General features: G+C 41.7%; 4 protein-coding genes across 4 annotated transcripts in view; all 4 read right to left on the bottom strand.

Annotated features, from left to right (window-relative positions):
• Positions 1 to 315: 315 nt before the first annotated feature.
• On the bottom strand, positions 316 to 4,166 carry bcap29 (B cell receptor associated protein 29). Its single transcript, XM_053422601.1, has 8 exons — positions 4,029 to 4,166; positions 3,334 to 3,440; positions 3,126 to 3,226; positions 2,501 to 2,648; positions 2,257 to 2,392; positions 2,021 to 2,123; positions 1,813 to 1,913; positions 316 to 1,561 (listed from the first exon to the last, which is right to left on the bottom strand). The coding sequence occupies exons 2-8, from the start codon at positions 3,423 to 3,425 to the stop codon at positions 1,526 to 1,528; spliced, it is 717 nt and encodes a 238-aa protein (XP_053278576.1). The 5' UTR covers positions 3,426 to 3,440; positions 4,029 to 4,166; the 3' UTR covers positions 316 to 1,525.
• A 631-nt stretch (positions 4,167 to 4,797) lies between these two features.
• dus4l (dihydrouridine synthase 4-like (S. cerevisiae)) lies at positions 4,798 to 7,690 on the bottom strand. Its single transcript, XM_053422600.1, has 6 exons — positions 7,365 to 7,690; positions 6,818 to 6,939; positions 6,215 to 6,332; positions 5,763 to 5,885; positions 5,262 to 5,488; positions 4,798 to 5,146 (listed from the first exon to the last, which is right to left on the bottom strand). The coding sequence occupies exons 1-6, from the start codon at positions 7,454 to 7,456 to the stop codon at positions 4,872 to 4,874; spliced, it is 957 nt and encodes a 318-aa protein (XP_053278575.1). The 5' UTR covers positions 7,457 to 7,690; the 3' UTR covers positions 4,798 to 4,871.
• Positions 7,691 to 9,402: 1,712 nt separating this feature from the next.
• On the bottom strand, positions 9,403 to 12,753 carry rflnb (refilin B). The gene is made up of 3 exons (XM_053422641.1): positions 12,170 to 12,753; positions 11,621 to 11,715; positions 9,403 to 11,166 (listed from the first exon to the last, which is right to left on the bottom strand). The coding sequence occupies exons 1-3, from the start codon at positions 12,365 to 12,367 to the stop codon at positions 10,848 to 10,850; spliced, it is 612 nt and encodes a 203-aa protein (XP_053278616.1). The 5' UTR covers positions 12,368 to 12,753; the 3' UTR covers positions 9,403 to 10,847.
• A 2,048-nt stretch (positions 12,754 to 14,801) lies between these two features.
• Positions 14,802 to 25,277, bottom strand: part of vps53 (VPS53 subunit of GARP complex) — a 28,258-nt gene continuing 17,782 nt past the window's right edge. The window contains exons 15-22 of the mRNA XM_053422640.1: positions 22,518 to 22,665; positions 22,176 to 22,258; positions 22,012 to 22,090; positions 21,575 to 21,723; positions 21,402 to 21,471; positions 21,164 to 21,301; positions 16,325 to 16,429; positions 14,802 to 15,464 (exon numbers count right to left, since the gene is read on the bottom strand). Of these exons, the coding sequence (XP_053278615.1) occupies positions 15,294 to 15,464; positions 16,325 to 16,429; positions 21,164 to 21,301; positions 21,402 to 21,471; positions 21,575 to 21,723; positions 22,012 to 22,090; positions 22,176 to 22,258; positions 22,518 to 22,665 (943 nt within the window). The 3' untranslated portion in view covers positions 14,802 to 15,293. The remainder of the gene's footprint in view (positions 15,465 to 16,324; positions 16,430 to 21,163; positions 21,302 to 21,401; positions 21,472 to 21,574; positions 21,724 to 22,011; positions 22,091 to 22,175; positions 22,259 to 22,517; positions 22,666 to 25,277) is intronic.

The following is a 25,277-nucleotide window of genomic DNA, read 5'->3' as shown; positions in this document are numbered from 1 at the left end:
CCACTCTGCAAGAATTTGTCCATTTTGTCAAGTTTGTAGTGACTGTATTGTTTTTTGAATTCAGGTTCAGTTTTTAGGCACAAGTTTTAGCCACACGTGCAGACTCAGAGGAGTAGTGAGAGCTATAGAGGAAGAAAAGTCATTATCTCAGTGATGTAAGGCATTTACTTGCATTTAATCAGAATGTAAATAATTTCATTTGATTATATTTTGTAAAATTTCAAATAATATCTTAAATGTAACACTAAAAACTATTCATATCCAATCAAAGATGTTTGTGTTATTTTTTCAAGCTGCCTAATAAAACACAGAGGATAAAGAAACAGATCTTTATTTAACACAATGTATTGCATCCACCTGCAAGGCACTTCATTCCAATTCATGTCTTCAACAAATATACCAGAACATCACTTCCAGATGCATGTTTGCAGTTTCACAACCGGAAAAGTAAACGTGAAAAACCTCAATAATCGCTTTAGCATGAAAAACGTGGGAAACATGGACACATCCTGTGATAACCATCTCAGATCCTCGTTCACAGTCACATGACACTGTATGGATAACGGAAATACAAGGAAAACCATACATGGCGACTCTTGGTGCAACTGGTGCCCTTAACTGAAACATAAACAATTGAAACACAGTGCAGCATTATACGTCTCTGGACCCCCTGCAGCCCAGAAACATGAATATATTTGGTTTAAGACTAAAATGAGATCACAAATGGTTAAATCTAAATTTGAATTACTTTGTGCTCCTGTAGAAATCATGTTTCATGTATATCTGCAGGTGACTCACACAAAATTGTCCTCAACAACCAAAGAAAAATGAACGAAGAATCCGAAACAGATTTTTTTTTGGTAGCAGTCACAATTTAACAAGACCCCACATGTTAAAAAAAGTACACATAAACATGTCATGTTGCTCTTACTAAACACAACTCGGCATTCAAACTACATTTGCACAGCAACAGACAGAACTTACTATCTGTGTTTAAGCTCAAAGTGGATGCAGGAAGACTCGCAGCTACACACAGAAATAAGGAAGCAACTTCTAAGTATCAAAATACAATCATAGTGGTTTACCAGTAATACTTTTACCAGTAAGAATATGCAGCTACTGACAGATCTTACACTCTGCACTGTGTACTGGCCTGACACAAACAACACAAGCCTTGAAACGAAACTTACCCTAGCTACAAATGACTTGAACCCACCAAGTGATCATCAGACCTGGGTCAGTCACTCACTTGATTCTTTCCAATTACCCTGCCTTATTAATTTGAGTGCGAAGGAAGCCATTCAATATTACTCATTAACTTTGGAGCCAGCCTGGTGCTCTAAAAAGCATTTGCTTTCATGCTTTAAAACCATAACTGATATCTGCCAAGCGTCCGTACTAACAAGGAGCCAAACCTGTTTCTGTGATGTGCATTGTAACACGACGTGTTGTATGAATGTAAAGCATGTGCTGCAAGGGATCACTCGTGACTCAGCTAAAGTGATGCTTAAACCTTTAAAAAGAACTAGTCATCCTTCTTGTTTCCACTATCTTGAAGATTCTGAAAGAACAAAGAAATAAAAAGTAAATGTCAGAAAATGTTTCAGAGCAGCATAGAAGAAGAAATTATTTTTGGTTGAGTAGCATTAGCCAGAGCTGTTATCAGATTGCTTCTCTGCTTCCAGGTATTGAAATCAGGAAGGTAAAAAGAATTATCTCGGAATATCTGTACTTTTGTATTAGACTAACTGTGTCTTAATAGTGACTGATCCAACAAGTCATTATTGGGATGTGTTTAAAGCTCAGTTTTACCTGGAGCTCCTGATGTTCCTTCAACAGTCGCTCGTACTCCCTGGCAAGCCCGTCCGTTTGTTTCTTCATTACCTCAGACTCTGACTGGGACTTATTCAGAGCTGGAGAGGAAACAATCACACATTAAGAAACGGGATCCTAATAAGAATACATACATGGTATTGGCACATGCGTAAACAAACATATCTAAGAGAACATGAATACTAACCATCTCCTGTGGTCTTCAATTCCTCTTTCAGTTTCTCGAGCTCCTTTTTCAACAGCTGCACGCCCGCTGAACTAGCCTCATCACTCTTTCCTTCCATCAGAGTCTAAAATAAGTAAAAGTAAGGAAAGAACAATAAAAAATTGTCTATCTATAATTGTAACTCTAAAGCATTAGTCTCGTGTTCTCGTCTAGAGTTATCCAAGAGATATCTTTAACCCAAGCAGTGTGGAGCCTACCTTCTTTAGCAGCTCATTGTCCTCCGTGTATTTCTTGGCAGCCCGGTTAGCGTTGTCGGCCTGCGCCTGAAGAGCAGCCGTCGCCCCAGACACTGTTGCCAGCTGGTTAATCAGGGTGATCACTCGCTTCATAACCCTGCAAAAATAACCGGTTCAAGGTAAATACTTGAGGCAGCAAGAATTTTCATTTTAGATTCATATGTAATTTGTCAATTGTGTATGACTTTAAAAAGGAGAGACTCACAGCCAGAGCAAGACAGCGAAGCCGGAGATGTAGAGGTTCCTCTGGGCTCTGAAAAGCTTCATGTGCAGGTGGTCATACATGTTTGGTTGCAGCTTGGCATCTGTGCCATGTTCTTTAGATGAATACTTTCTCACTTCACGGACAGCATCTGAAGAAAAAGGAGCAGGTCATGAGTTAAGACTTAGACTTGTCTTCTCTGCATAACACTTTCAGTTGTAAAAGATGTAACTCCTGTAACATGGTTTACACAGTAGCTTCACATTTGAATTGTTTACGACACAATTGCCATTACAGTCGCCTGATAGCATGGTGTATGCTGGGAGGAAGCTGTCAGGAAGTACGTACCCGTTCCATTCATACTAAAATGATGGTCCACATCGGTTTCGCACAACGCATGCTTATCCTACATTCCATTTCAGTAGGTGGATATATTGTACTTGAAGCCACAAGTATTTGATGCATAGTCACAAGATGTTGCAGCCGCATGGGGCTCTATTGATGCCACGAGGATCGTAGCGGACCCAAGCAGACTGGCGGACGCGGAAACAACAAATTTGCCCTTTAGAGTCGTGACCCATCTACAGATCTGTATTAAAAACATTGACACAGTTGATGTTGCACTTACCGAGGAAGAGAACGATAAGTATTATGATCATCGTGACAAAAACTCTGTACCAGAACCTTTTCATGAAGCCCCAGATCCTCAGCTGGAAAATACTCTGCCACCTGCAAACACACACAGGCACAAGCATTTACATACAGGGCAGTATGTAACAGCTTAGTACACAAGCAGCGCTGGTGGTTATACAAATCTAACACACTTCATGACTCACCTTCTGGCAGAGATGAATGGTATAGAGAGGAGGACAAGGACTCCAATCTCCACATAGAGAAAGAGGGCCACAACTGTCCATTGCAACGTCATCTCTGGTCAGGGACCCTGAATAAGAGAGGAAAACTCAGCATGAGATAACAATTCCTACAATTTAGATGATCACACAGTCACCAGTGAAAACATCCCTGGGATTATTTCATGTTCAGTTTGTGCCAATAGATCCCTTTCACCTAAATCTTACACACAGGACCTCTAAAGTACATTGAGCTGAATGAGTGTAGTTGGGAGATTAAGCCAGCTAGTTAACAGTAGAGCTTCTGTTAAGAAGAAATGATACGTTAAGCTTCTTATCCACGCAATTCACATAACTTAAAGTAAACTAGCAGAGGCGTATAGTCTACTTACTGTAGTTACAGTGCTAACGCAAGTAATGAGACCTAACGCAGTGACTATGTGCTTATTAAAGACTCAAAATACACATCAACACTTGAGCTTTTGGAAATAGCTTCTCTTGTATCTACTGTCATTGTTTAAAACAATAAACCCATTAACCTAAGCCACTGCCTGAACCACAAGCTAGCGTTAGCCTAACGTAGGCGCCTTCAATAACGAGCCAGTGAAACATTTAAAAAGACCAAAAGGAAAGTGACTGAGTTCATATCACAACTCAGGAAGTAAATAAACACAACTTACCAACAAACTGTCGACACGAGAAAGAGAAACAACTTTTCCTCACTTGAGAGATCAAGCACAGCAAAGTTTGCTCGACTGCTCCACTTCCTGTTCCTGACAGCTCCTCAGTCAGAACTCACTTCCGTACTCATTTTTCAAAGTAATACATTAACGTGTTGATGTAAGGCATACATATGGATGGGAAACGCACCATTGTTAGTTTAATAGTTGATTATCAACATTTAAAACATCACTGTCTATTTTTTACATTTGTTTAGACACTTTTTCCTTTCTATATAGATTAAGGACAGACATTCCGACTTTATTCTGAAGACCAAACCCCTGTACTTCCCGTGTTTCACCTGAACATGTTTAATTTCATGAAGAGAGGATTTATTTCAGGATTGTTGCATCAGTTTTCTAATGAACTGAAACGTGAGTGTATATTCATGCAGCAAAACTGTGACACACAGCAAATTCGTCATCATCAATAATTTTATACTAATTATTTTCCAAACAGCAAGACGTCCAGGAAATGAATGATTGTAACAGCAACATTTTAAAGGCTTGTCATTTTCCTGTTGTTTCCTAACTTCAAAGACTCAATGAATATATGGACATTACTGTCAATATCCTTCAGATCAAACCATGACTGAGCGCAATCTAAATAATCATCGAGTAGCGAAATAATCTCCCTGAATAAGACAGGCATTAACAACAACTAATAATTCTCTTAAATAATCTATATGGTTACTGTGTAGTTAAGGCTTGAGAAAGAAGACGGACATCATTAATGCAACTACAGCTTTGACATTTTATTTGGCATTAAAAAAGGAAAACATTTAAAATCAAATATATCACATATCAATGAACTGATGTTGCCATGTCTTGTACTGACCCATATGTGTTCTGGAGGTAATCTATTACAGCTGAGGTACTGGATAGAGAATTGAACACTTTTCTCTCAGGCTGGGAGCTAACCCTCTCCAGCATGTAGATAAGATGGTGGTGGAAGCAGGTGAAGGGAGTGCCCTGCTCGATAGCGATGTCCACCCAGTCCCATATACACTCCAAAGGAGTATCCTCATAGCCAGCGAACATGGCAGGGTTAGTGAGCAGCCCCCGTGCAGCCATCACACCTAATAGTGACATTCAAACACAAAAGATTGAGAAATTACAGAGAAATGTCATTTACATATCCGTCATTATAAGTGTAGGTTTTCACGAGTGCACTTTGGTTGAAAACAAACCTACCATCGACACCAGTGAGCTGGTGAGTGGACTCCACATCACGGAGGTACTTTATGTCTCCATTGGCGATGACTGGTACAGATATGCAGTCTTTGATTGTCTTTATTGCATCATAATGAACAGCCTGGTGGCGTTCTTCAGCTGTACGTCCATGGACTGTTATCCACGACACACCAGCTGATTCTGCCTTCTGGCACAGATCCACTGTCCGCCTCAGGTCCTTGTGAATTCTGTTGATTTGAATTAATATTGTTTGATTCTACGTACGTGTTACATAGTCAAAAATGTAACAATAAAAAGAAAAAATGTTTTAATAAGAATACACAGAGGACATTCTAAACTTGTCACTTCTTTCTGGAACAAAAACTATGTAATGGTGTCTCTAAATTACATAAAACCTAGTGTGGTAATTCCCCACTGTTAAGTGTCATCTTGATTATCGGCCGACATAGTTATTGATATCTCTAAAATAGTCTATTATTAAACTGGTCTAGGTTTCTTCACCTTATTTTGATTGATGTGGTATAGTTTGGATTCTCCACTTGGTTTCGGACATGTCTGACCATGTCTTTCACGAGCTCAGGCTTGTTGATGAGACACGCACCATACCCAGCTGACATAGCCCACCTGAAAACACAACAACAGAGCTAATCAAACAACTTGAATTTTAAATTCTGTCTCTGCTGGATGAATGAATCGTCAAAGTAACATGAATGAAAACATAAAAACCAAAATCAACCAGTCAAACAAACTGTGAGCTTCTGATGTTTTGTAAAGTAAAAACTAATTTTATTAAGAATAAGATAAAGTTTAGATCCCTGCAGGGAAATTGCTTTGTTACAATAGCTTAACACGCAGGATGATACAAGAGGATATTAAAATGATTTCAATTACAGAACGTTAAAAAAAAGAAGTGGAGGCTAAAATGTCTCAGGGCCTGTGGTCAGTAGCTGCACCTCTGAGGACAGCCACAGTTGAGGTCAACCCCATCTGAGAAAGGTGCAACTACACAGGCTGCATCAGTCAGAGTCTGAGCATTGTGGGCAGCAAACTGTACGATCAGGGGCCGGTCACCTGAGGACGACAGGGAGAAACAAACAATGATGATAAACATCCTGGTTAAAACATGTGGAAAGATGGACATCTTTTTATTAAGATACAGTGCATTAAAAGTACATTATTAATTTGGCACTGAGGAGAATGGTTTCAAAACCATTCCATATATGTGCTGGTTAGTTTCCATGTTTGTTTCTACTGGACATATTATCATGAAACTTTATGGAAGGGTGTGTCTGAGTCAGGGAAAAATTATGTGTTTTTCACTTTCTCTAATATTGCGAGATTAACCTTTTTTTCTTTTTACATTTTCACTATATATAATTCAAGGATTTTGATGAAATAAAGCATACCTAAGAGGTGGGTATCTATGGCTGTGGACAATTTGTTTAGGCTCAGAAAAAAAATTCAAATGAAAGTGACTCAATATATTTACTACAACTAATTCATGTCAAAATGGCTGCTGTGAAGAAGGTCTATAACATTATAACGTTACTACTCACGCTCGTTGGTGGTGAATTCACTGTCTCTGGCTTTGACAGATCGTATGAAGTCAGCAGCTACGATCATCGGAGTGAAGCAGATGTCACAGTCGTATTTCCTCACCAACGATCTGAACGCAAGCCTGTGGAAACAAATGACTTCACTGATCATAACAACAACAACAATTATAATTACAATATTAATAAATTGTAGTGTGCAACAGACAAGATTGATGGATAGACAGATAGATATATGAATAGATAGATAGATATATAGGTGGAGATGAATAGATGGATGGATAGATAGATCAACTGTATTATCTACATCAGTAGAAATTCTCCTACATACAGCAAAAGTGAATACATGACACAACGCAATGAAAAACATAAAAATATACGATACGTCAACACAGTAGTACAACATACTAAAGTGCAAAGGACAGCAAGTATAAATAAATACATACATACATACAAAATACAAGGGAGCAAATCTTACAGTAACTGTCCCTGATGCAGTTTAAAAGTGTTTACAGTATGTTTCGGGACACACGTTTGAAGTGGGACTTACTTTGAGTATCGAACCATGGGCGCACAGATCTTCAGGACCTTTCCCTTTTCGAACATGTCCATGATGCCGCTGTTTCCATTACAAGTCTTCATTCTCTCTCCAGCAGCACCGTTAGCGGGCTAACGCTACAAGCTAACTGGCTAAATACTGAAGAACAGAGTCTGAGATCTATTTCATGGTCGGGCTAGAAAACAAACAGGCTACACAAACTACGAGGGTCCACAGAAACAACTGAGTTTACCCCGGCACCGATTAAACTACAGAGTTTACCGCAGGAACCATTCAACTACAGGTTTCCTCCTCCATGCGGAAACTGAGCCGTGTGGGACTGACCTCTGAACTCATGACGTCAGAACACCCAACGTGTGCTTGTGTATTTTTTTAATCACACTATGTAACAAACTGATTCCAGTAGGATCGCTCTACGTTTGAGATGGAATCATTTATTTAAAATTCTATATTTATATATTATAAAAGGTTCGGTGTCACACTGATTGTTACGTCACCGCCATTCAAGGAAATGCTGCCTTCACGTTCTATAGGCAAAGACAGCTCTCGAACTTTAGCGTCACTAAAACCATGTGGTTCTCAAAGTTCAAAGTTTCCAGATCCATGGGTATTCTACGGAGCCCCTGAAGCCCCAAGATAAAAGATAAACAAGATAAAAAATACAATCTTTTAAAACTCCAGCTGCGCTGTAGTATGCTGTGTTGACATGATGACACTATTTTAATACATGTCTTATATACAAAACATTTTCTCTATTCCAAGGGACATAGAGGAATGGGCCCCTGGAAAAGGGGGTTGTTTGCTGAGAATTTTTTTATAAAATAACTACATTTAGTTTGTGGAATTATAATAACTTGCTGAAAAGTCTCACACGAAAACACATATAGGATTGCTTTCATTGTCCTCAAAAAAAGAACTGCTGGTTGGAACTAAAAAACACACATAAGTAAATAAACATATTATAACAAGGTATTCATGTATGCTAACTATAAGTTACTAAGAGATGGTGCGATGAAGAGAGAAAGCAAAGAAAATCGGTGCAAAACTTAGCTGTTTATTTTATCTCATCAGTTTGACACTTATGACAAGCTGTGAAAAGTTACTCCCCCGGTGCGACTACAGTCAGGGCTGCAAAGACCTGGGTCAGATTATGTGTAATGAAAAGACAAAAGGTGAGAGATGTGAGAGAAATCCTCCGATTTCTCTGCTTGAATCAGGTCCAGACTGACTGTGGTGGAAGCATCTTTGGAAGAAACAATTTGTATCACATAAACACTCCAGAAACATTGAATTAATGGAAGGGGCCCTGATGCTATACTCACTTTTTACATTCTCTGTTATGAGTTCATTGAGCAACTTGTAATTTGTGGAATAAGTTAAAAAGCAAATGTACAAACTTCATGCCCATGTTTTCTTTGCCAGTTTGTCACTTTAGTAAATGACAAATATCACACTCTACTATGTAGTGATGACATATTGCATACTTTTGAAACTAACAGGAGTCACATGTTATCTAAGCTATCCTTGTCATTCAGCTTCTCCACTCTGCAAAAGTCAAGTCAAAAGAAAATTTATATAAATTAAAATTAAGATCTATCTTAAGATTTATTATGTTGGAAATTTGATTTAAAGGACAGGATCAATCTTGATCGTCTGAAATCAAAGGGAGGCAGTAATTATCTCCTTGCGCCACAAGAGGGCAGTGGAGGAGCAGAGTTTTCTGAAGACACCTCAATGTGTGGAGTCTTAAAGGGACAGTTCAACCTAAATACAAGCACATCTTTTCCCACATCGACATGTGGATCGTACACACATGTACCCAGGATGCTTCAGTGGGATTAGCTGAGGTTTATAGAGCCTTTTTGTGCAGAGTGCCTGCCTATTTCTGAGTGTGGGAGAAAATCCGGTCTCTATAGGCCATTTTAAGGATTTATACATTCATGTGCTCGAGGTTTGTTATTGCGTTTATTACTTCAGATACTGCCATCATCTTTTAGAAAGGACCAAAAATACCAACTCAGACAGTTGATGACCTAATGAACACTTTATTTCAAACTGGCACTGAGCAAGTGACGAATATCAAAAAGAAGCGTCGACACACAGTCCCGTTAATCAGCTGAAAACAATCTCAGATCCTAGAACAGAATAAATACAATTTCAATCCAAGTGGAGCCCTATAGAAAGTGATAGCAGTGGAATGCAGCTTGTTAGTCTCGTTCAGCGATATCAAAAATATGATCCACGATCCATCTATACTACGTTCTTAATTAATTTTAGCTTGCACGTCACAATATGAACAGATAAATTCCCTTTGATCGAGCAACTTTTACATCCTACATTACAAATCTCAGTCATAAACAGTGGCCGGAGAAAAGGCTTGGGAAGAGCTCAGCTTGTGCTACTTTGTGCAGAAACACACACACACACGATACCCTGTGAGGAAACACAACACACGTGTGTAAAGTTAATTTCACCACATCCTCTGTACATTGTGGATAAGTTAGTGATTTCTGAGCATGCATCCAAACTCCAGCAACACATGTGTTCACCTTCTCTCTGCTGTAGTCGCTTGCTGAGTTAAAAAATATACAATTTTCTCTTAGATTCATTTAAACAGATTCTATGAAGTGAAACAGGCATGGAGTTCCCATTTAAAACCAATCACTCTTCATGAAAAGGGATTTTCGGAGGTCAAGTCAGCGACCTCTGTACTCAGCCCATTTAAAGCTGCTTCCAGACCTGCACTGAACTCCAGAGAACTCCCAGACTTTCTCAGGAGGGGCTGTGTGTTTGAGATTGTCCAGCCAGCCCACTAGTAAAAGGAGCCGCTGTGAGAAAACACCAGGAGATCCTCCACAGGATGTTCAGCGAGCAAGTGGGTGTGTCGGTGACATTTCTAACAGGCAACAAAAATAAAAAAACACACAAAGAACACAAATATCTAGGGATGAAACAGTGGTGCCACACACACAGAGGACACAGACGAACATGCCAAACAAAAACACTGCAGCAGAATGAATAGGCTACTTCCGGCCTCTGCCTGCTGCACCCCCTCTCACCCGGGCGCTCTGGAGATGTTTGCGTTGTTGTGAACTGAGTGGAGAATCTCCTGCTGAGAGGCAAACTCTCCTCTGGAGCTCACGTCTGAAAACAGCTCAAGTCACTTCTATAGCCAATAAATCAAAAACGATCATGCGACTGGAAGCTGTAGCAAGTTAAAAAAACTGAAGCGCTTGTTACCAATGAGAAGGTTCTTTCACTGGCAGTGATATACACATATCATACATACAACACTTCTGCTATCTGTAACAGCACCGATGCTTCCTGTCCACAGCTTGGCATAGCTACTTTAAAAAGATAACAAGCTCCACATCTGTAAAAAACACAACACAGCAGGTCAGCCCGCCTCAGGGGAACCACGGAACAGCGGCCCATGGGAAGGACCACCTTTGTGTCCCCGGCCACCCGTCCACCTCACTGAGGTATCATCCTGTGGACGCCCGCCTCCAGCTCCACGCTGGACAGGAAGCGCCTGGACAGCCGGTGGCAGTCGTAGCTCAGCTCCGTGGTGTAAACAGCGCTGGTTTTCTTGGGGTAGATGATGGTGGTGCTCCTGACGCGCTGCAGCCGGTGGCGAGGCTGGAACTCCAGCTGCGTTTTGTAGTGGCGCCAGGTGCTGTGGGGAACCGCCGTGATAGTCTGCACGCAGTGTTCAAGGCCCTGGCCCGACGGCTGCAGGGCCACGTCCTGGATGAAGTGACGGTCCGAGTTGTAGTGCAGGGAGGAGACGTATCTGTGGAGGAGGAGAGGGAGAGCGTCTTGGTTTGAGTAGGTAAGGATACAAAAGCCCACGCATCCAAACCAAACACTAAGTGGGAGAAATGTCCGTGCACAAGGTGATGCTCCCACAAACTCAGGGATCGTAACCTCCTGGTTTCATCTGAAGAAAACGTTTCCTGCCTGGAAGGTAACATAACAGTTTGTTGAAGCGTCCACTGATGTGTGGACATTTCTCATCTTCTGGTTTTATTTGGTGTGAAATAAAGAAGTTAAACCGGTCTGTGCCAGCTATCCCACCATGATGCAAGGCCTGTTGCTCACATTGAGAAATGACAGTCGCCAGCCACTTTGGTCCATTACATATCAAACTCTGCATGTCCTCATAGTGTGCCATGTTCTGATTGACATCTGCACACCTCCACCAGGTGTAATCCTGCACAGAACAGGTCACGTAAACATTAACCCACCTTATTTCCTTTGCCGGTAACGGGTTGAGGGCTATGCCTTCTCCAAACGACAGAGGATGTAGCTGTGGGAAAGAGCCAGTTGGTTCAACTGGAACCTGCAAAGCAAAGGAAAACAAATCAACCACACACTTCACACATGCGGAGACAATCCTGCAGGTTCTCACTGACTAGGTTCAGTGACCTACTTTTCTTAAGTTGGCCAGAACATGCAGCAAATTCAACTGTTCAGTCTTATTTACAAAGAACATTCAGATATATTGTGTTTAGTCAACTAAAACAGACTCTTAGTCAGAAAGCTTCAAATTGGATTGGTGGCAAAGTTGCACACAGGAAGAAGTGTGTGCAACTTGTAAGCTAATGCAATTTATTAGAGGAACGCATGTTTACTCATCGTGCACCTGTGGAAACTAAGCCTGCAACAAGAGTTTTCCAATCAAGTTACATATTATAAAATGTATTAAAACCATTGATCTGCAACAGTCTGTGATAGTTTGTTTAGTTTACTCGATTAGAGTATAATGTGGTGTGAAGGGTGGGGGTGCTACCTACCAGGGAGCCCCGTCCCTCGTCCTCCGACACCGGGCTCACTCCCCCGGCTTTCTCCGCGCTCACAGGCAGCAGCCAGGCTCCGGGGCTCGGGCTCGGGGGCAGACCCGAGTCCGGGCTGTCGAGTCCTCTCTCCGCCCTGCAGCTCATGTCCAGCGGCTCGGCCTCGCACACATGGGGCAAGTTCAACCTGCCGACCATCTCCGGGACACGGTTACTAAACTCCAGCGGGTGACGACACACTAAGTTTCCAAATTTGACTTCCTTCTGGTCGATTTGTTCCGTTTGTTTTTTCCACCGAGTCGTTTCCTGCTAACTTCTGCCCGAGCAGCATGCACGGTTTCCCGCATGAGACACCATCAAGAGACCGCTGCGACCCAAGGAAACCTCCAAACCTCTTCAAAACTAAAAAAGGAGTATTCACTCTGGCTTTAACACGTAATGATCACACGCTCCAGCTCCAGGTGATCGTGCGTGAAAAGTTGAAATCTTGCGTATTAGAGGGTCCAGAGAGGGGACGTGTGTGTGAATGAGTCCGTCTGCCCGCGGCTCCTCTTCAAACCTAGGCTCCCTGCAGCCACACACACACACACTCACATCTGCTCAGTGCTCACACACATCTACATGCAGCACACAGCAGAGGAAACGCCTTCCCAAACTTTCTCTGGATCCTGATTGGATGCCAGACTGAGCGGCAACCAGAGACGAGGCCATTCATTGGAACACTTCAGAGATGAAACTCTGGTTAAAACAAAGAGAAGCAGGTTGATGTGTTTTTCTGCCATTGTGCAAAACCATGCGAATTAAAGCAGCGTGCATGCACTGCGGTCAAGCCAGCCGACACTCGTGTCTCTGTGGTCAAATCAGCCGACATGGAAAGTCTACTGCGCGCATCTACTGCCATTTAAGGTAAAGGCATCCAAAGCGTTTTTTTCAAAATAAACTGTTGACATGGAGCATATACAAAATGAATAATTTAAAAGGAAATGGGTTGGATCAGACATGGGCAAAGTACGGCCCGTCAGAACTTTGAACTATCCAGAAAGGAACTGATATGATTGTACACATGTTGGATTTTAGTTTGAAAAATCTCCAAATCTATACAGTAAAAATGTTTGATATTCAGTATGTAGGTAGTCAGAGAGGTCCTGAACACAGGCATATCAGTCTCACTCTGAACTTATTGAGCAAAGGGTTTTTTACAGTACTTTAAAGTATCCAGAAATTATCTACTTGAAGCTAAAAATGTGTGATTTTGTAAGACAATATATACTTCTTGTGAATTTAATCCCAGAAATTATTTTTCAATTATGCATTTTGTATAGGCTCCATGTTAACAGCTTATTTTGAAAACCATACTTAGGCCCACATGTGTTCTTCCTCTAACTTCGAGTACTCCGTTGCCGTCCCCTTTCTTGGCGCATTGGATGCGTTTACCATAAGTGTCAGTAATATGAATGCAGTAGAATTTCTGTGTCGGTTGATTTGACCACAGAGATTCGAGTGTCAGCTGGCTTGGCGGCAGTGTGCATGCGTGAGTGTTGCCCGTGTAGCACACAGGTCGGTAGATTTATAATAACTTTATGTATATAGAGCACTTTTCTACACACAGTGCTACAAAACAAGATAACAAATGGTTAGAACACAGAGGAGCACATAAATATATTTAATACGAGATTTGTGTCCGGCAACTTATGGAAATTCAGGAATATGCCTTATGGAGAAAGTCCATTTGTAGTCGACACCGTCGCAGACAGCCCTATTTCCTCGGGGAATCACTTCACAGCCCTGATGGCAAACACGCTGGCATCATCATGAACCTGCTGAGAAGTTATCAATCTTAAAATATGTCCTAATTGGGAGCCAATTTAAAATCTAATAAAACAACTGGGATGTGATCGTAACTTAGTTGTAGTTATATAGCCTGTAATCGTTTCAGAGTTTTATGGTTTCTGACATTTGGTATCTGAAGGCAGGAATGTTTACAATAATGCATTTACATGACATATATATATATATATATATATATATATATATAAATATAGATACAGCCTTGAGACACTGAGAGGCCCTGGCATCAAAATCAGCTACCATGGAAACCAGACTCCAGAGAAGTTTGGATTTTCCTCCACAGGCGGTGACATCACATGAGGCTTCGGAGACTCAGAGTACTGTACATGGCAAAGTGCAGAGACAAACCCAGCTTGTTTTGTCTCTTTTATGACAAAAATAATATTTTCCAAACCTTAAGTAATTTGGCCTGAAAGTACAGTGCAGTCGAATGGAAGAATAATTAGACTCCTGCTTAAACAAACATGAGCTTTTATGTCAATGCAAAAAGAGACAGAGGATTAAATTATTGAAGTTGTTTGGACTGTAAAAGCGCAGCACCGACCGCACACGTGTACTTAATGTTTACATAGACAGTATATACCCCATTAATTGCCCCCCCCCCCTTCCAGGCAAAGGCCCAAGCCAACAGTCTTCAGTTAGCTGGTTTCCAAATCAACCACGAGAGATTTTAAATGCCAAGACAAAGATGGCTCAGCGACGACGCAGGAAATCCAAAGATCCTCTTTGTTCCACACTCAGTGATTTGTTTTAGGTCGGCGCTCACACAAACAATCCCGACACCTATGACGCATGTCCACTTTAATGGGTGGCAGTGATGCGCACACACACACAGACTTCAAATTAAAAATGATTGAGGAAAGCCATAGTTATCCTTGAAGAACATTATATTCAGAAAACATCAACTTTAATTATGATCAGCCTGCTGGTGATCATCAGGGATTAGACGTGTACCAGAGAGGCAGCCAGCGGCTCTCTGAGCTCAATCCAGTTTACAGCACCACATTCGGTCTGTGCGACAATGTGCGGATGTTACAAAGCTCAGGCATTAGTGTCATGAGAAGAAAGAGGAAGTTACAGAAGCAAAATGACAGATGTAGCAACAAGTAGCAGTTTCTTCATAATCCAGCATCAGCTCAGTTTCACATCACTGTCATTCAGAAAATTCAGTCCGATCTTTGCTCTTTCTTTGATTCTCCATGATGATTAAAGTTTGTGAGAAGAGTGAGGGCAAGAGTCCTCATCCTGCAGCCTCTCTTACTATCAATGTGTCTGATCACAGTCTCTTCTTGATGAGTTTCTCCAGTTTACGGATGCGGGACGACTCCTGCTCAGGGGTGGCACCACTGAAGGACAGGGTGGGGCCTCCGTCAGCCCCAGAGGGTGGAGTGGGTAACCTCTGCCTGAACAGCTCCAGCATGCTGCTCTGCTCACTGCGCTTCAGACCCTACACACACACACACACACACACACACACACACAGGGGAAATATCATAAGCTTTAAAAATCGCTCTCAGTGTGCAAAATATTCTGATATTAACCTGATCAAGGCAACAGTGTAAATAAAAAAACTGCCATGTTAACAACATTTTCACATTACTTCAATCCTAATCGGATTAAGACATGTGGATTCTCATTATGTAGACAGGTAAACTTCTTGATTGCAATATAACCCCCTGTTGGAGTTTGCACAGCATTTTGAAACATCAACATATGTTAACCAGCTGCTTGATGAAGAACGGATGCAAAATATTGAAAGAAAACACTCAAATGCTCATTCCGGGTTTGACCCTTTTCAGGTTAAGGTCGTCAGATAATGCTGTTTACATGACAATGTGTCACTCAGACCATCGGCTTACTCAGGTTAATCTCAGAATAACATGGAGGTCCATGTAAACGTGTCTCTTTTTCTGCTTCACTATAACAGGTTAAATAACACATTGGAAATTATGGGAAAACATGAGGGGAGATGCAAAGCTACGATGGTGGGAAGTACATGTTTGTTTTCTTGCATGAGAAGATTAATACCACCCTTACATCTCTGTGCTCAGTATAAAGCTGGAGCCAGCTGCATCTTTGCTTGACTTAAAGACTGGAATCTGAGGGGAACAGACACCCTCTGTCCAAAGGTAGCAAAATCTACGAAGCAGAACCTATAAAGTCACTAAACCATACAAAAATAAGTGTTTATGTAGAAGATGTAGATATAAGAGGTTTCTTCTCATGCAAGCCTCAGCAGGACAGCAAATTAGCACATCTCTTTAAATTCTGAACTATTCCTTTAAACTACTGGTCCAACCCACTCACCTTCATGTCCAGAATCTTCTGGAAGGTCTCTGGGTTGCCGTCAGCCAGGAGCTTGATGTAGTTGTCAACGAACACCACTGGTGGTTCATGTGGGGCCATCACCACCTGCAGGAAAGAGGCGAGTTTAGTGTTGCTTTCACCCCCTCCCCTCTTTTCCTGTGCACCATCACGGGATGACCCGGGAGGTCTTTAAATGATCCCACATGGGGCGGCTGTGGCCCAGAGTGAGGGGGAAGGGGGGTTGTGGGGGTGGGGGTGGCTACAACTGACAGAATCAAGTTGTTCTGGCTGCAAACAAAGTTGAGACTATGGTTCTATATTTAGAAGCCCACTCTTTTACACACCAATTACTCCACGCATGAGTGGGCAAGAATTAGCTCCAGCAGTCATTTTTTTTTTGGGGGGGGGGGGGGTTATAATGAGTCTGGGCAAAAATCTGCATTTGTCAAAGGCAGACAGAAAAAAAAGTTTGTGGAGCTAAAGTCTCCTTGGATCGGATTCTCTCTGTTGTTGCCCCCTCCCAACAAACGAGAATGTGTGGAAAAACGAGGATCAGATAGCGTTTCTTAAAGCCGCGGCGAAGCAGGCGGACCAACACATGGCGGACAGACCCCCGTCTCCTATCTCAAGCATATGTGTGGGCACAGGGACCCTCTCGCTAAACGTTTATCCTCCCTTCACTTCAAAAAGAGCCAATCTGCGCTTTAAAGCTACACTGCTCTCTTTTTTTCCTAAGCCAAGGTAAAGTAGACGAGAAGGTGAGCTGCACAGATAAGGAGAGAGAGGAGAGATGAGAAGCAGGGGAGAAAGAGAGGGGAAGTGCAGGAATGAAAGACTGGAGATTGTGTGAAATTCTTTGCTTTCCTTACTCGCCCTGCTGACTGAGTGATTTACTTAGCAACTGTCTTGGAGCCGGGCCAAGGCAAAGGCCTCCAGCGACCTTATAAAAAAAGGGGGGGGGGATTTAGAATGAAATCTGGCATTAAAAGAGAGAGAGAGAGAGAGAAAGAAAGTGAGAAAGGGGAGGAGGGGGCATTCAGGCTAAACAAGGGAGGGGATGGGGGCTTTTTAAACACTACCCAGAAGAGAACTTCAGAGGTGGGGAAGAGGGAGCTGGAGCTGTGGTGGTTGGCTGGGATGGAAGAGCGTGGAAAACAGCCACGTCTCAAAGGCATCGCAGCAGCCAGGAGACGCCGAGACAGACGGACATAAAGAATCCTACGTGCTTTGAACACAACTCAGCACTGTCCAACATAACGGGCACTCAAGTGCATTCATCTCTACCGAAGATGATCTGACAAGATCTTAATACCTGGAAACCTGAAAAATAAACTGACTATTCAAAACAACAGACCAAGAGACTATGTGTAAAGTTAAATTACTCACAAAGTGACAAACACACCCCATGGCGCAGTTTCCCCAAACCTTACAGACCATTCAAGCTTACGTAGCTCCTTGTTTTGTTTTACGTTAGAATATTAGGTTTAATGTTACAGCTTTTTTTTGGATAATAAACCCAGCGTTCACTTCCTGTCAAGCACTCAACAGCAGAGAGACAACAAGCACCAAGTTGTAAAACACTGGAGCATTGAGCAGCAGAGGTGCAGACGTTTCCTTCAGGATTCAACATGGAAATTAAATTAAAGCTGATGTTAGCACTAGATGTATGTATATCTAACCAGAATCTGTGCAATATTAAAAAGTTATATATTATTACATATATAATGCAGCTGCTCCACTCTATTAGTAGCTTGGGCAAGGGTTTGTTAGTTACCAGGTTCACAAAAAGTACTCGTTTGATTCCCATGAAATTGTGTGTAGGGCTGTGGCAAGACTTAAAGAAGAACCTATTAAATTCTGGTGCAGTTCTGGATAACAATATTTCATGGATCTTGATGAAAAAAAAAAAAAAAAAGGTTGTATATCTTTATTGTCTTTATTTATTAATTACTTGATACCCTACATATTTGTTAACTAATGGAAGTTTCCTGTAAAAATGTCACTTGTATGTAATAATAAGTAATTCATGCAGCTTTTTATATGGTTAACAATCTGTCTGTCTGTCTCAGTTCATCTGTCTGGACTATTATTAAATTCTTAAGAGTACAAATACATACTTATATCCCCAAAAAATTGATTTCCATACTTTGAAATGTTCAGGGATCCCATAGTGGTCTGTGTGTTTAAATCTCCAAGCGAGCATTGAAGGTTTAAAGTGCTCCTTCATTTGTCCTAAAGAGCTGCAGCAGCTTCTTGATGCGGCGGAGCTAGATCTAATCTGAAGTCGCAGCATCACTGAGTGTAATTTAAGACTATTGTTGAGGCTTGGCAGAGGAATTCCTGTATTGACCTTCATTCGCTGGGTTTGTCTTTCAGCTGCTTCAGTCTCAGCCCAAGGTGGAAGCAATTACCTGTAAGTAACCTCCATGTTGCACAAAGTCCAAGGCTAAATCGCTGGCTGCAGTATAAAAGCTTCTCTCCACTCGTGTGGGCTTTTCATCAACAATGGCCAATGACATTCAGAGATATATATGGCTCATTCGAAATAGTTTTTCTGAAAGAGGGATAAAAAGTATTTGCTGCTACCAGGTGAACATTTTTATATTTATCTTGTCGTGTACAGCACTTTTGCTCCTGTTCAATTTAGCTTGAACCGTAATATCTTTCTTTTTAAACGTCAGTTACAATTTTTCTTCTGTTGATAATCAGGCTTTTTATTTTGATATTTCTTCTAGTATCAGATTACCAGTCCTTACAAGGATGCTTTTGTCCTCCATTGTCACAGTAATGCACGTGAATCACTCAAAGGCCTTCTTGCATGAGTCTGTGCCTTATAGATCACATTCCAGCTGAAGGGGCCCGCTGGCAGTCAGATTCAGAAAAAAACAGACAGTCGAGGACTGATGTGAACGCATTCTATAATTCTATAATGTGTAACCCGCTTTAATGTTTGGCAGATGAATGGAAATGTATGTATATACATTCAGGGCAATTTTCCATGGGAACAAAGACACGCCTTATACAGGCTGTGTGTGTGAGACTGTGCATCCCAGCAGAGAGTAATTAGAAAAGGTGAAAAGGTTTTGTCTGACGGAAAAGGTTTTACACAGGTTTTCAGACAAAGTCTGTTGAACCGGATCTGAGGCTACATCCACACTCCTACGTTTTCATTTGAACACGAATCAAACCGGCTATGGTTACGCCAGGCGTACACACTACTCCAGAGTTTAAGAGCTGATAAAACAGAGAAGTTTGAAAACTCCGGAGCCCGTTAAAGTCTGGAACATGCAGACAATTTGAAACAATGACCGAGACACTCATAACTTTTTTTTGATTGGGTCTTTACATCACAACGTATTATTCGCTGATTCATTGGGCTTCTATCACATGGCCCCGTTCCAGAAGAAAACAATCTACACTAGCCTCCACTACCAGTGCAGAAAGCAACGTGAACAATGAATTACAAGCGTTACTGACCCTGTTGTCTTTGCCAACAGCTGTTGTGCAGCTAAATTCATCACTTCTCTTTTTGCAATTGTTGTTTCTGATTTGCAATCTAGCATGCCTTCCTGTTTACACCAGCAGCAGACACCCAGTGAACGTGAGTGGTCACGAGATATATATTTTCAGGTGTGTGGGTATGGACATGGATTAAAACTGATACGGAGCCAAAACACTTTAGTATGGATGTAGTGTGGTAACGTATTAAATTACATTCATTCAAAGTATTTTACTCTCTGCCACTGATGCACTGTTTTTCAGATTAAAGGCAGGAAAGGCTCCTAGAATAAAGGTCAAACTGACAGCTGTAAACATCAGGACAGGCCAAACCGGTGTAACTTCAGGAAGGAAACAAGTCCTCCCAGGATCCTACGGGAAATCAAGGGACATGCAGGCATGTGTGCATTTCTCTTCACTCCTGGGACAGTTAATAAGCGTGGGGTTAATACATGGCATCCACATACCAGTGTCCTCCAGCGTCGTGTGAGATAATTCTGAGGTTTCTGGCTGAATCCTGTGTTTTCCCTCTGCACCGAACGCAACATCCAAAATACAACATGCTATCCGGCGTATGTGGTTGCTTATTTTATTGCCCACTCCCACATACTGTGTTAAAGAAGATGAGTGTCTACGTTGTGTTTACTCGTCTCTCACTCATTAAACCAGTTGTGGTCTGTAAGCTCTATTCCCATTGCGACCTCATGTGAGGTGGGTTATTTTGTGGAAACAAGCTCATAAAGTGCTATTCCGAGAGGGGGCTGAAGAGGCAATTAAAGGGTTATTCTGCCTACAAATAAAATCGAGGTAGATAATCTGCTTGAATGAGTCAAGGCAAAGAATTTACTACCAACCACAAACACTGGAGGAAAAATGTTGCTGCGTCTTACTGTGGAGCCTTAATTAGTGGAAAAAGCAGTTAGCTGCAGATTGCACCACATTATTCTTTGTGAAGCGTTAGCATCAACACCAGAGCTCATGTTTTACTGCATATGTCAAAGTTTATACATCAAATCTGTTAAATGGCAAACAAGAGATAAAGGAAACTCTCTCACACAAAAGGGTTTATTTAAAACTCCGATCCTTTAAAGGTCAGAGAATGAAACTCTGGTTGTAAAAATGGCCAAAGTGAATTTTAGCCACTCAAGTTAAGTGTCATCCAATCTGAAGTGCCCCGTAAAGATGGAGTGGTTCTGATAATGTGTTTAAGTTGAACTAGTTTGTATTTACACTTGAACTTACTTTCTCTTTAAATTCCCTCAGTTTAAGATGCAAGTTCCTTCAGTGTTTATACTGTAAAAGGTAAACGGTTTGAAGTAGTCTCTGCTGTCCTCCTCTCACCTTCAGTATCATCTCTGCTCTGGTCATTCCTTTCACCACTATCTTGGTGTAGCTGGCAGGTGCCTTGCGGAGCACCTGGGAGCCTATGGAGGGAAGATCCAACAGAACTGTCTTCAGGGAGTGGGTGTCGAGAAGGAGCTGATGGTGCGGGGAACAAAATTCAAGATTTTAACATGCATAGCACTGCAAGTATCAAATGTAATGCATGGATTTTCTGCCTGAGCTAAATTAAACTTACTTGCTCAGCTCCCACCATGCTGATAGGCTTACATCTAAACAGGTGGTTGATGAATTTGGGAATGAAAGAACTAAAGAGAGGAACAAGGGACACATATATCAAATTCAGGAACCTTTAAATACAGTTTTCAAGAGTATGCCAGTATAAAAAGTGTGTATATAAATGTGTAGTACTTTGTGAACTTGATGCAGAACTGTGTGAAGTATTTGCGGGTGGACGCCAGATTGTCTCTGATGATTGGCACATTTTGTTTAATGTGCATGATGATTGACGTCACGTAAGGACTCTGGTCACCCACATGCTCCACACTCTGCCACGGCATCTGAGCAGAGAGATGAAGGACAGAAAAGCTTTAGCATCAGAGATAATATGCTATTGTTTATCGTCAGGCTCATGTGTCAATCCATTAAAAACACAGACATTTTTGATGTGGAAATTCTCAGGTTTCTTAATGATGACTGACAGAAAAGCAGCGTTATGACATCTTCTTGCTGGTTTCAGGCCCTTCTGACTTTTCAGTATAGTTTGAACCAAAAACAAGTTGCCTCAGGCCTAGCCTTAGATTCCAACATCTTAAGAACATGAAGAAGAGTGTGTGAATGTGTCTCACCTTGCTCATAGCAGTGAGAGCAGGGTCACAGGCAGAGTCCAGATCTTGAACTATCAGCTGAATACTGTTTGAGATCACACTGAAAAACATAACTCACACAATTACCACATACTCTTGACATAATAGAGGGAGAAAAAAAGTAGCTGTCTGTAAGTGTCACTCACGTGCTGAATGTATCCATCTCTCCAGTCAAGTTAATTCTCTCCACCAGGACTTTATCTACCTTTTCCTTTAGTTTCTCTTCCAACTTGAAAACAAACAAACATAACAACAACAAAAAAAAAAAAAGAAGTTTTGATGTATTTTCAAAACACTGACTTAAATTTTAATTTTAACTGTCACAGTTAATTCCTTAACTGTTTCTATAAGTCAGAAGTCTATTATTACTTTCATGATATCGCCTTATATTGTCACTGCCATTAGGATAAATTATAGACAAAAATTTTCGATACGTGTGTGGGTGTGTGTGCGTGTGTGTGATTGTGTGTGTGTGTGTGTGTACATGCCTGTTGTGTGGTAGCCAAACAGTACTCTGCAGTGCTGAGGATGCTACAGATCAGACAGAGCTCATCTACAGTGAACTTTGAAGCATCTGAAAATTCCTTCTCCTTCAGCAGACTGCTGATAGTGAGACCCCCACTGCTACTGCTGGACCTGGAGCAACAAGAGAATGAGAACATGAGCTGTGGTTAAGTGAAAGAAACATGTTCCATAAACAGAAAGAAAAAAAGGTCAGATGCTGCAGCTGCTGCAGAAGGGATCAAGTTCAGTTCCAACCCAGCCTTTTGCTGCGTAATAAATAAATTATAAGAATAGATCTGTAAATTATGCCAAAAATATTTTACATGTATATTAACTCAAACAAATCTGACCTGATCAAAACTTAAATAATCGGCAGTCTGCTATCTTAAGGGGTATTTTGTATTCTTCTTCAGTTAGACAAATGTCCTGATGTGTTGTTATATAACTGCAATTATATAGATTATCAGAGAATTGCTGTATTGAGATATTATTGTTATTGTGGGCAGTGCATCATAAGTAGTATTGTATCATTACCCTGCAATCACCACCCTCAGCTGAGATCAATTACACAATGTTGTGTTGTTATTCCTAAGACTGGCTGATGTGGACCCCCTTTGTTGTAAGCATTAACAAAATTCATTAAACCACAGATGAGGAAAAACATTTTAGAAAGCGATAAACAAGCGAACGCGAGTATCAGGGTGCTGAACCAATTAGGTTTCAGTGACGACCCAGTCATTAATTAAACATCATAACAGAGACGTGGTTAAACAAAAAGCTCCTTCTAGGGGCCTCTTTCAAAACCTCACACACCCAGTTCACAAGCGCTCCATATTGAACAAGTGTGTTCACATGCCTTTTGTAAGTGTAAGTAGTTGCAAAGTATTGAACTGCATCTTCGACTGAGTGTCTGTTTACAGCTCAGAATGTGGTATACATTAGTCAGTAAACGCAAGTGTGTCATTAGCATGCATGCATATCTGACACAGAAACAGAGCACGCCTCTGTCTCACAGCCAGTGATGAGTTCTAATGTGGCCAATGAGCCAGAGATGTTTTTGCTGGTAGCCTATTAGGCTTGGCCACAACATAACCAGCTCCAGATCCCTCGTATCGTGCCATCCCAATCCATCAAACCAAGCAGCACTAAAGACATTATGTCTCAAACAACTCTCCTCAACAGCCCCATTACCAGAGCAGGGGAAAGAACAAATAAGGGTGTGACATGCTTGTTTGTGAAAAGTTGGTCTTAAATAAATCTGTGTTTGTGTTACCGGAAAATCTAATGATTCACTCTGATGGAAAATATCAAAACACTAGAAATACTAGCATGTGAATGTTAGTGAGAATTTGTTTCAGCTGCACAATCTTTGTTGGACTGATTCAATACTTTTCAGAAAGAAATGGAGGTCTATGGCATCACGAAATATTAGTGTTGGAAGAGTCAATTTATTATAAATTTTAGCTTTATCACAGAATATGTTGAAAATTTGAACTTTGACTCCACACTGGTTCAACATTAGCCTGGATGCCAGACGAACTTAGCCCCGCCCACAACATTTTTGGTCGGGCAGTTCGGTCTGGAGTCGCTCCGTTGAGGAAAAATTATGGCCCGACCGGGCCAATCAGATTGTCAGGGCGGGCTTTATACGATGATTGACAGATGATCAACGGTAACGTAATCAACCACGTCATCAAAGTGCCCTTGGGTTGAATTTGTTTTCAACAAACATGCCTGCCGCTGGCGAGCTGAGATGCTGCCATTGAGTCTGTTTTAGAAGACATCGACAGCGCATTCATTTTGAAAGAGGAACACAGAACGTGGAGGCGATGCCAGAGCACCGCGTCCGGTGTGAACCCGGCGTTAAGCCTGAAACTTTTCACGCCGCTGTGGCGCAAGACTCGTTGTCATTCATGCTTCCCCAACCGTTGCGCGTCTTACAAAGCAATTCCGCGCCAGAACACTAGGCGGAGTAATGCTTTTTGTCGAAGACGACCTGAGAGACGCCTTCTTTCTTCTTCATCGATTGTTTATTTACATAGCTACTGCGGCTCCTTGTAGCCTTTTTCAGGCGGACAAATACGCCAGTCAGTGACGGGTTATACAAGTGGACATACTTTCGGATCTCTTCTGCCAAACGCTCTTCTATTTGGTCCATATTCATTCTTCTAAATCTCCCGTTGTTTCTGCCTGTATTATGGGGCATGAAACCGGAAATGCAGCTCCAGAAGGGATGTAGAGCAGACCAATCACAGCCTTGCGGGCTGCGTGAGCTTGCGGAGCTTTGCCGTAAATTTTAGAAAAGTGGGGCGACGCCCGTCAGCACGTAATAAGGGATACATAAGCACGTAAGGGACCCGGAAGGGCTCTTGCGCTTACGGGCCCGTGAAAACGCAGAAGCATGTTTCAGAAATAACTCACAATGCGTTGCTTAGCATACGTCACATACTACGTTGCTCTGATTGGTTGTAGGTCTATCCAATTGAGCGAAGAAGAATTTTACTTCCTGGTCAGTTGAAACACGCCCCATAATCCCAGCCCAATGGAGCAGTCTCAGACTCACATTCTGACTAGAATTGTGAGTCTGACAACGTCAGGCTAGTTCAACATAGCTCCAAAGCAGCATTAGAAGCAATTATGGGAGTGGGTAAATACTGATGCAGCACCTTGTAGCACTGTCATGCTAATGCTTACCTTATATTCCCTCGCCAAGGAAGTTATGTTCTCGCCCCTGTCAATTTGTT

Source organism: Pleuronectes platessa, chromosome 5, assembly GCF_947347685.1.
Source record: "Pleuronectes platessa chromosome 5, fPlePla1.1, whole genome shotgun sequence".
NCBI classification, from domain to species: domain Eukaryota; kingdom Metazoa; phylum Chordata; class Actinopteri; order Pleuronectiformes; family Pleuronectidae; genus Pleuronectes; species Pleuronectes platessa.
Note: the sequence above shows the minus strand (reverse complement) of the source record. Positions and strands in the feature narration are given on the sequence as shown.

Coding starts and splice junctions, on each gene's coding strand:
- rflnb (XM_053422641.1), bottom strand. CDS start 12,367: ATGGTCGGCAGGTTGAACTTGCCCCATGTGTGCGAGGCCGAGCCGCTG. Junction 11,716..12,169: donor ACGAGGGACGGGGCTCCCTG/GTAGGTAGCACC, acceptor TTTGCTTTGCAG/GTTCCAGTTGAACCAACTGG. Junction 11,167..11,620: donor TTACCGGCAAAGGAAATAAG/GTGGGTTAATGT, acceptor CCTCCTCCACAG/ATACGTCTCCTCCCTGCACT.
- dus4l (XM_053422600.1), bottom strand. CDS start 7,456: ATGAAGACTTGTAATGGAAACAGCGGCATCATGGACATGTTCGAAAAG. Junction 6,940..7,364: donor CCCATGGTTCGATACTCAAA/GTAAGTCCCACT, acceptor TTGTTTCCACAG/GCTTGCGTTCAGATCGTTGG. Junction 5,147..5,261: donor CCAGCTCACTGGTGTCGATG/GTAGGTTTGTTT, acceptor TGTCACTATTAG/GTGTGATGGCTGCACGGGGG.
- bcap29 (XM_053422601.1), bottom strand. CDS start 3,425: ATGACGTTGCAATGGACAGTTGTGGCCCTCTTTCTCTATGTGGAGATT. Junction 3,227..3,333: donor CCATTCATCTCTGCCAGAAG/GTGAGTCATGAA, acceptor GTGTGTTTGCAG/GTGGCAGAGTATTTTCCAGC. Junction 2,393..2,500: donor TTCGCTGTCTTGCTCTGGCT/GTGAGTCTCTCC, acceptor TTATTTTTGCAG/GGTTATGAAGCGAGTGATCA.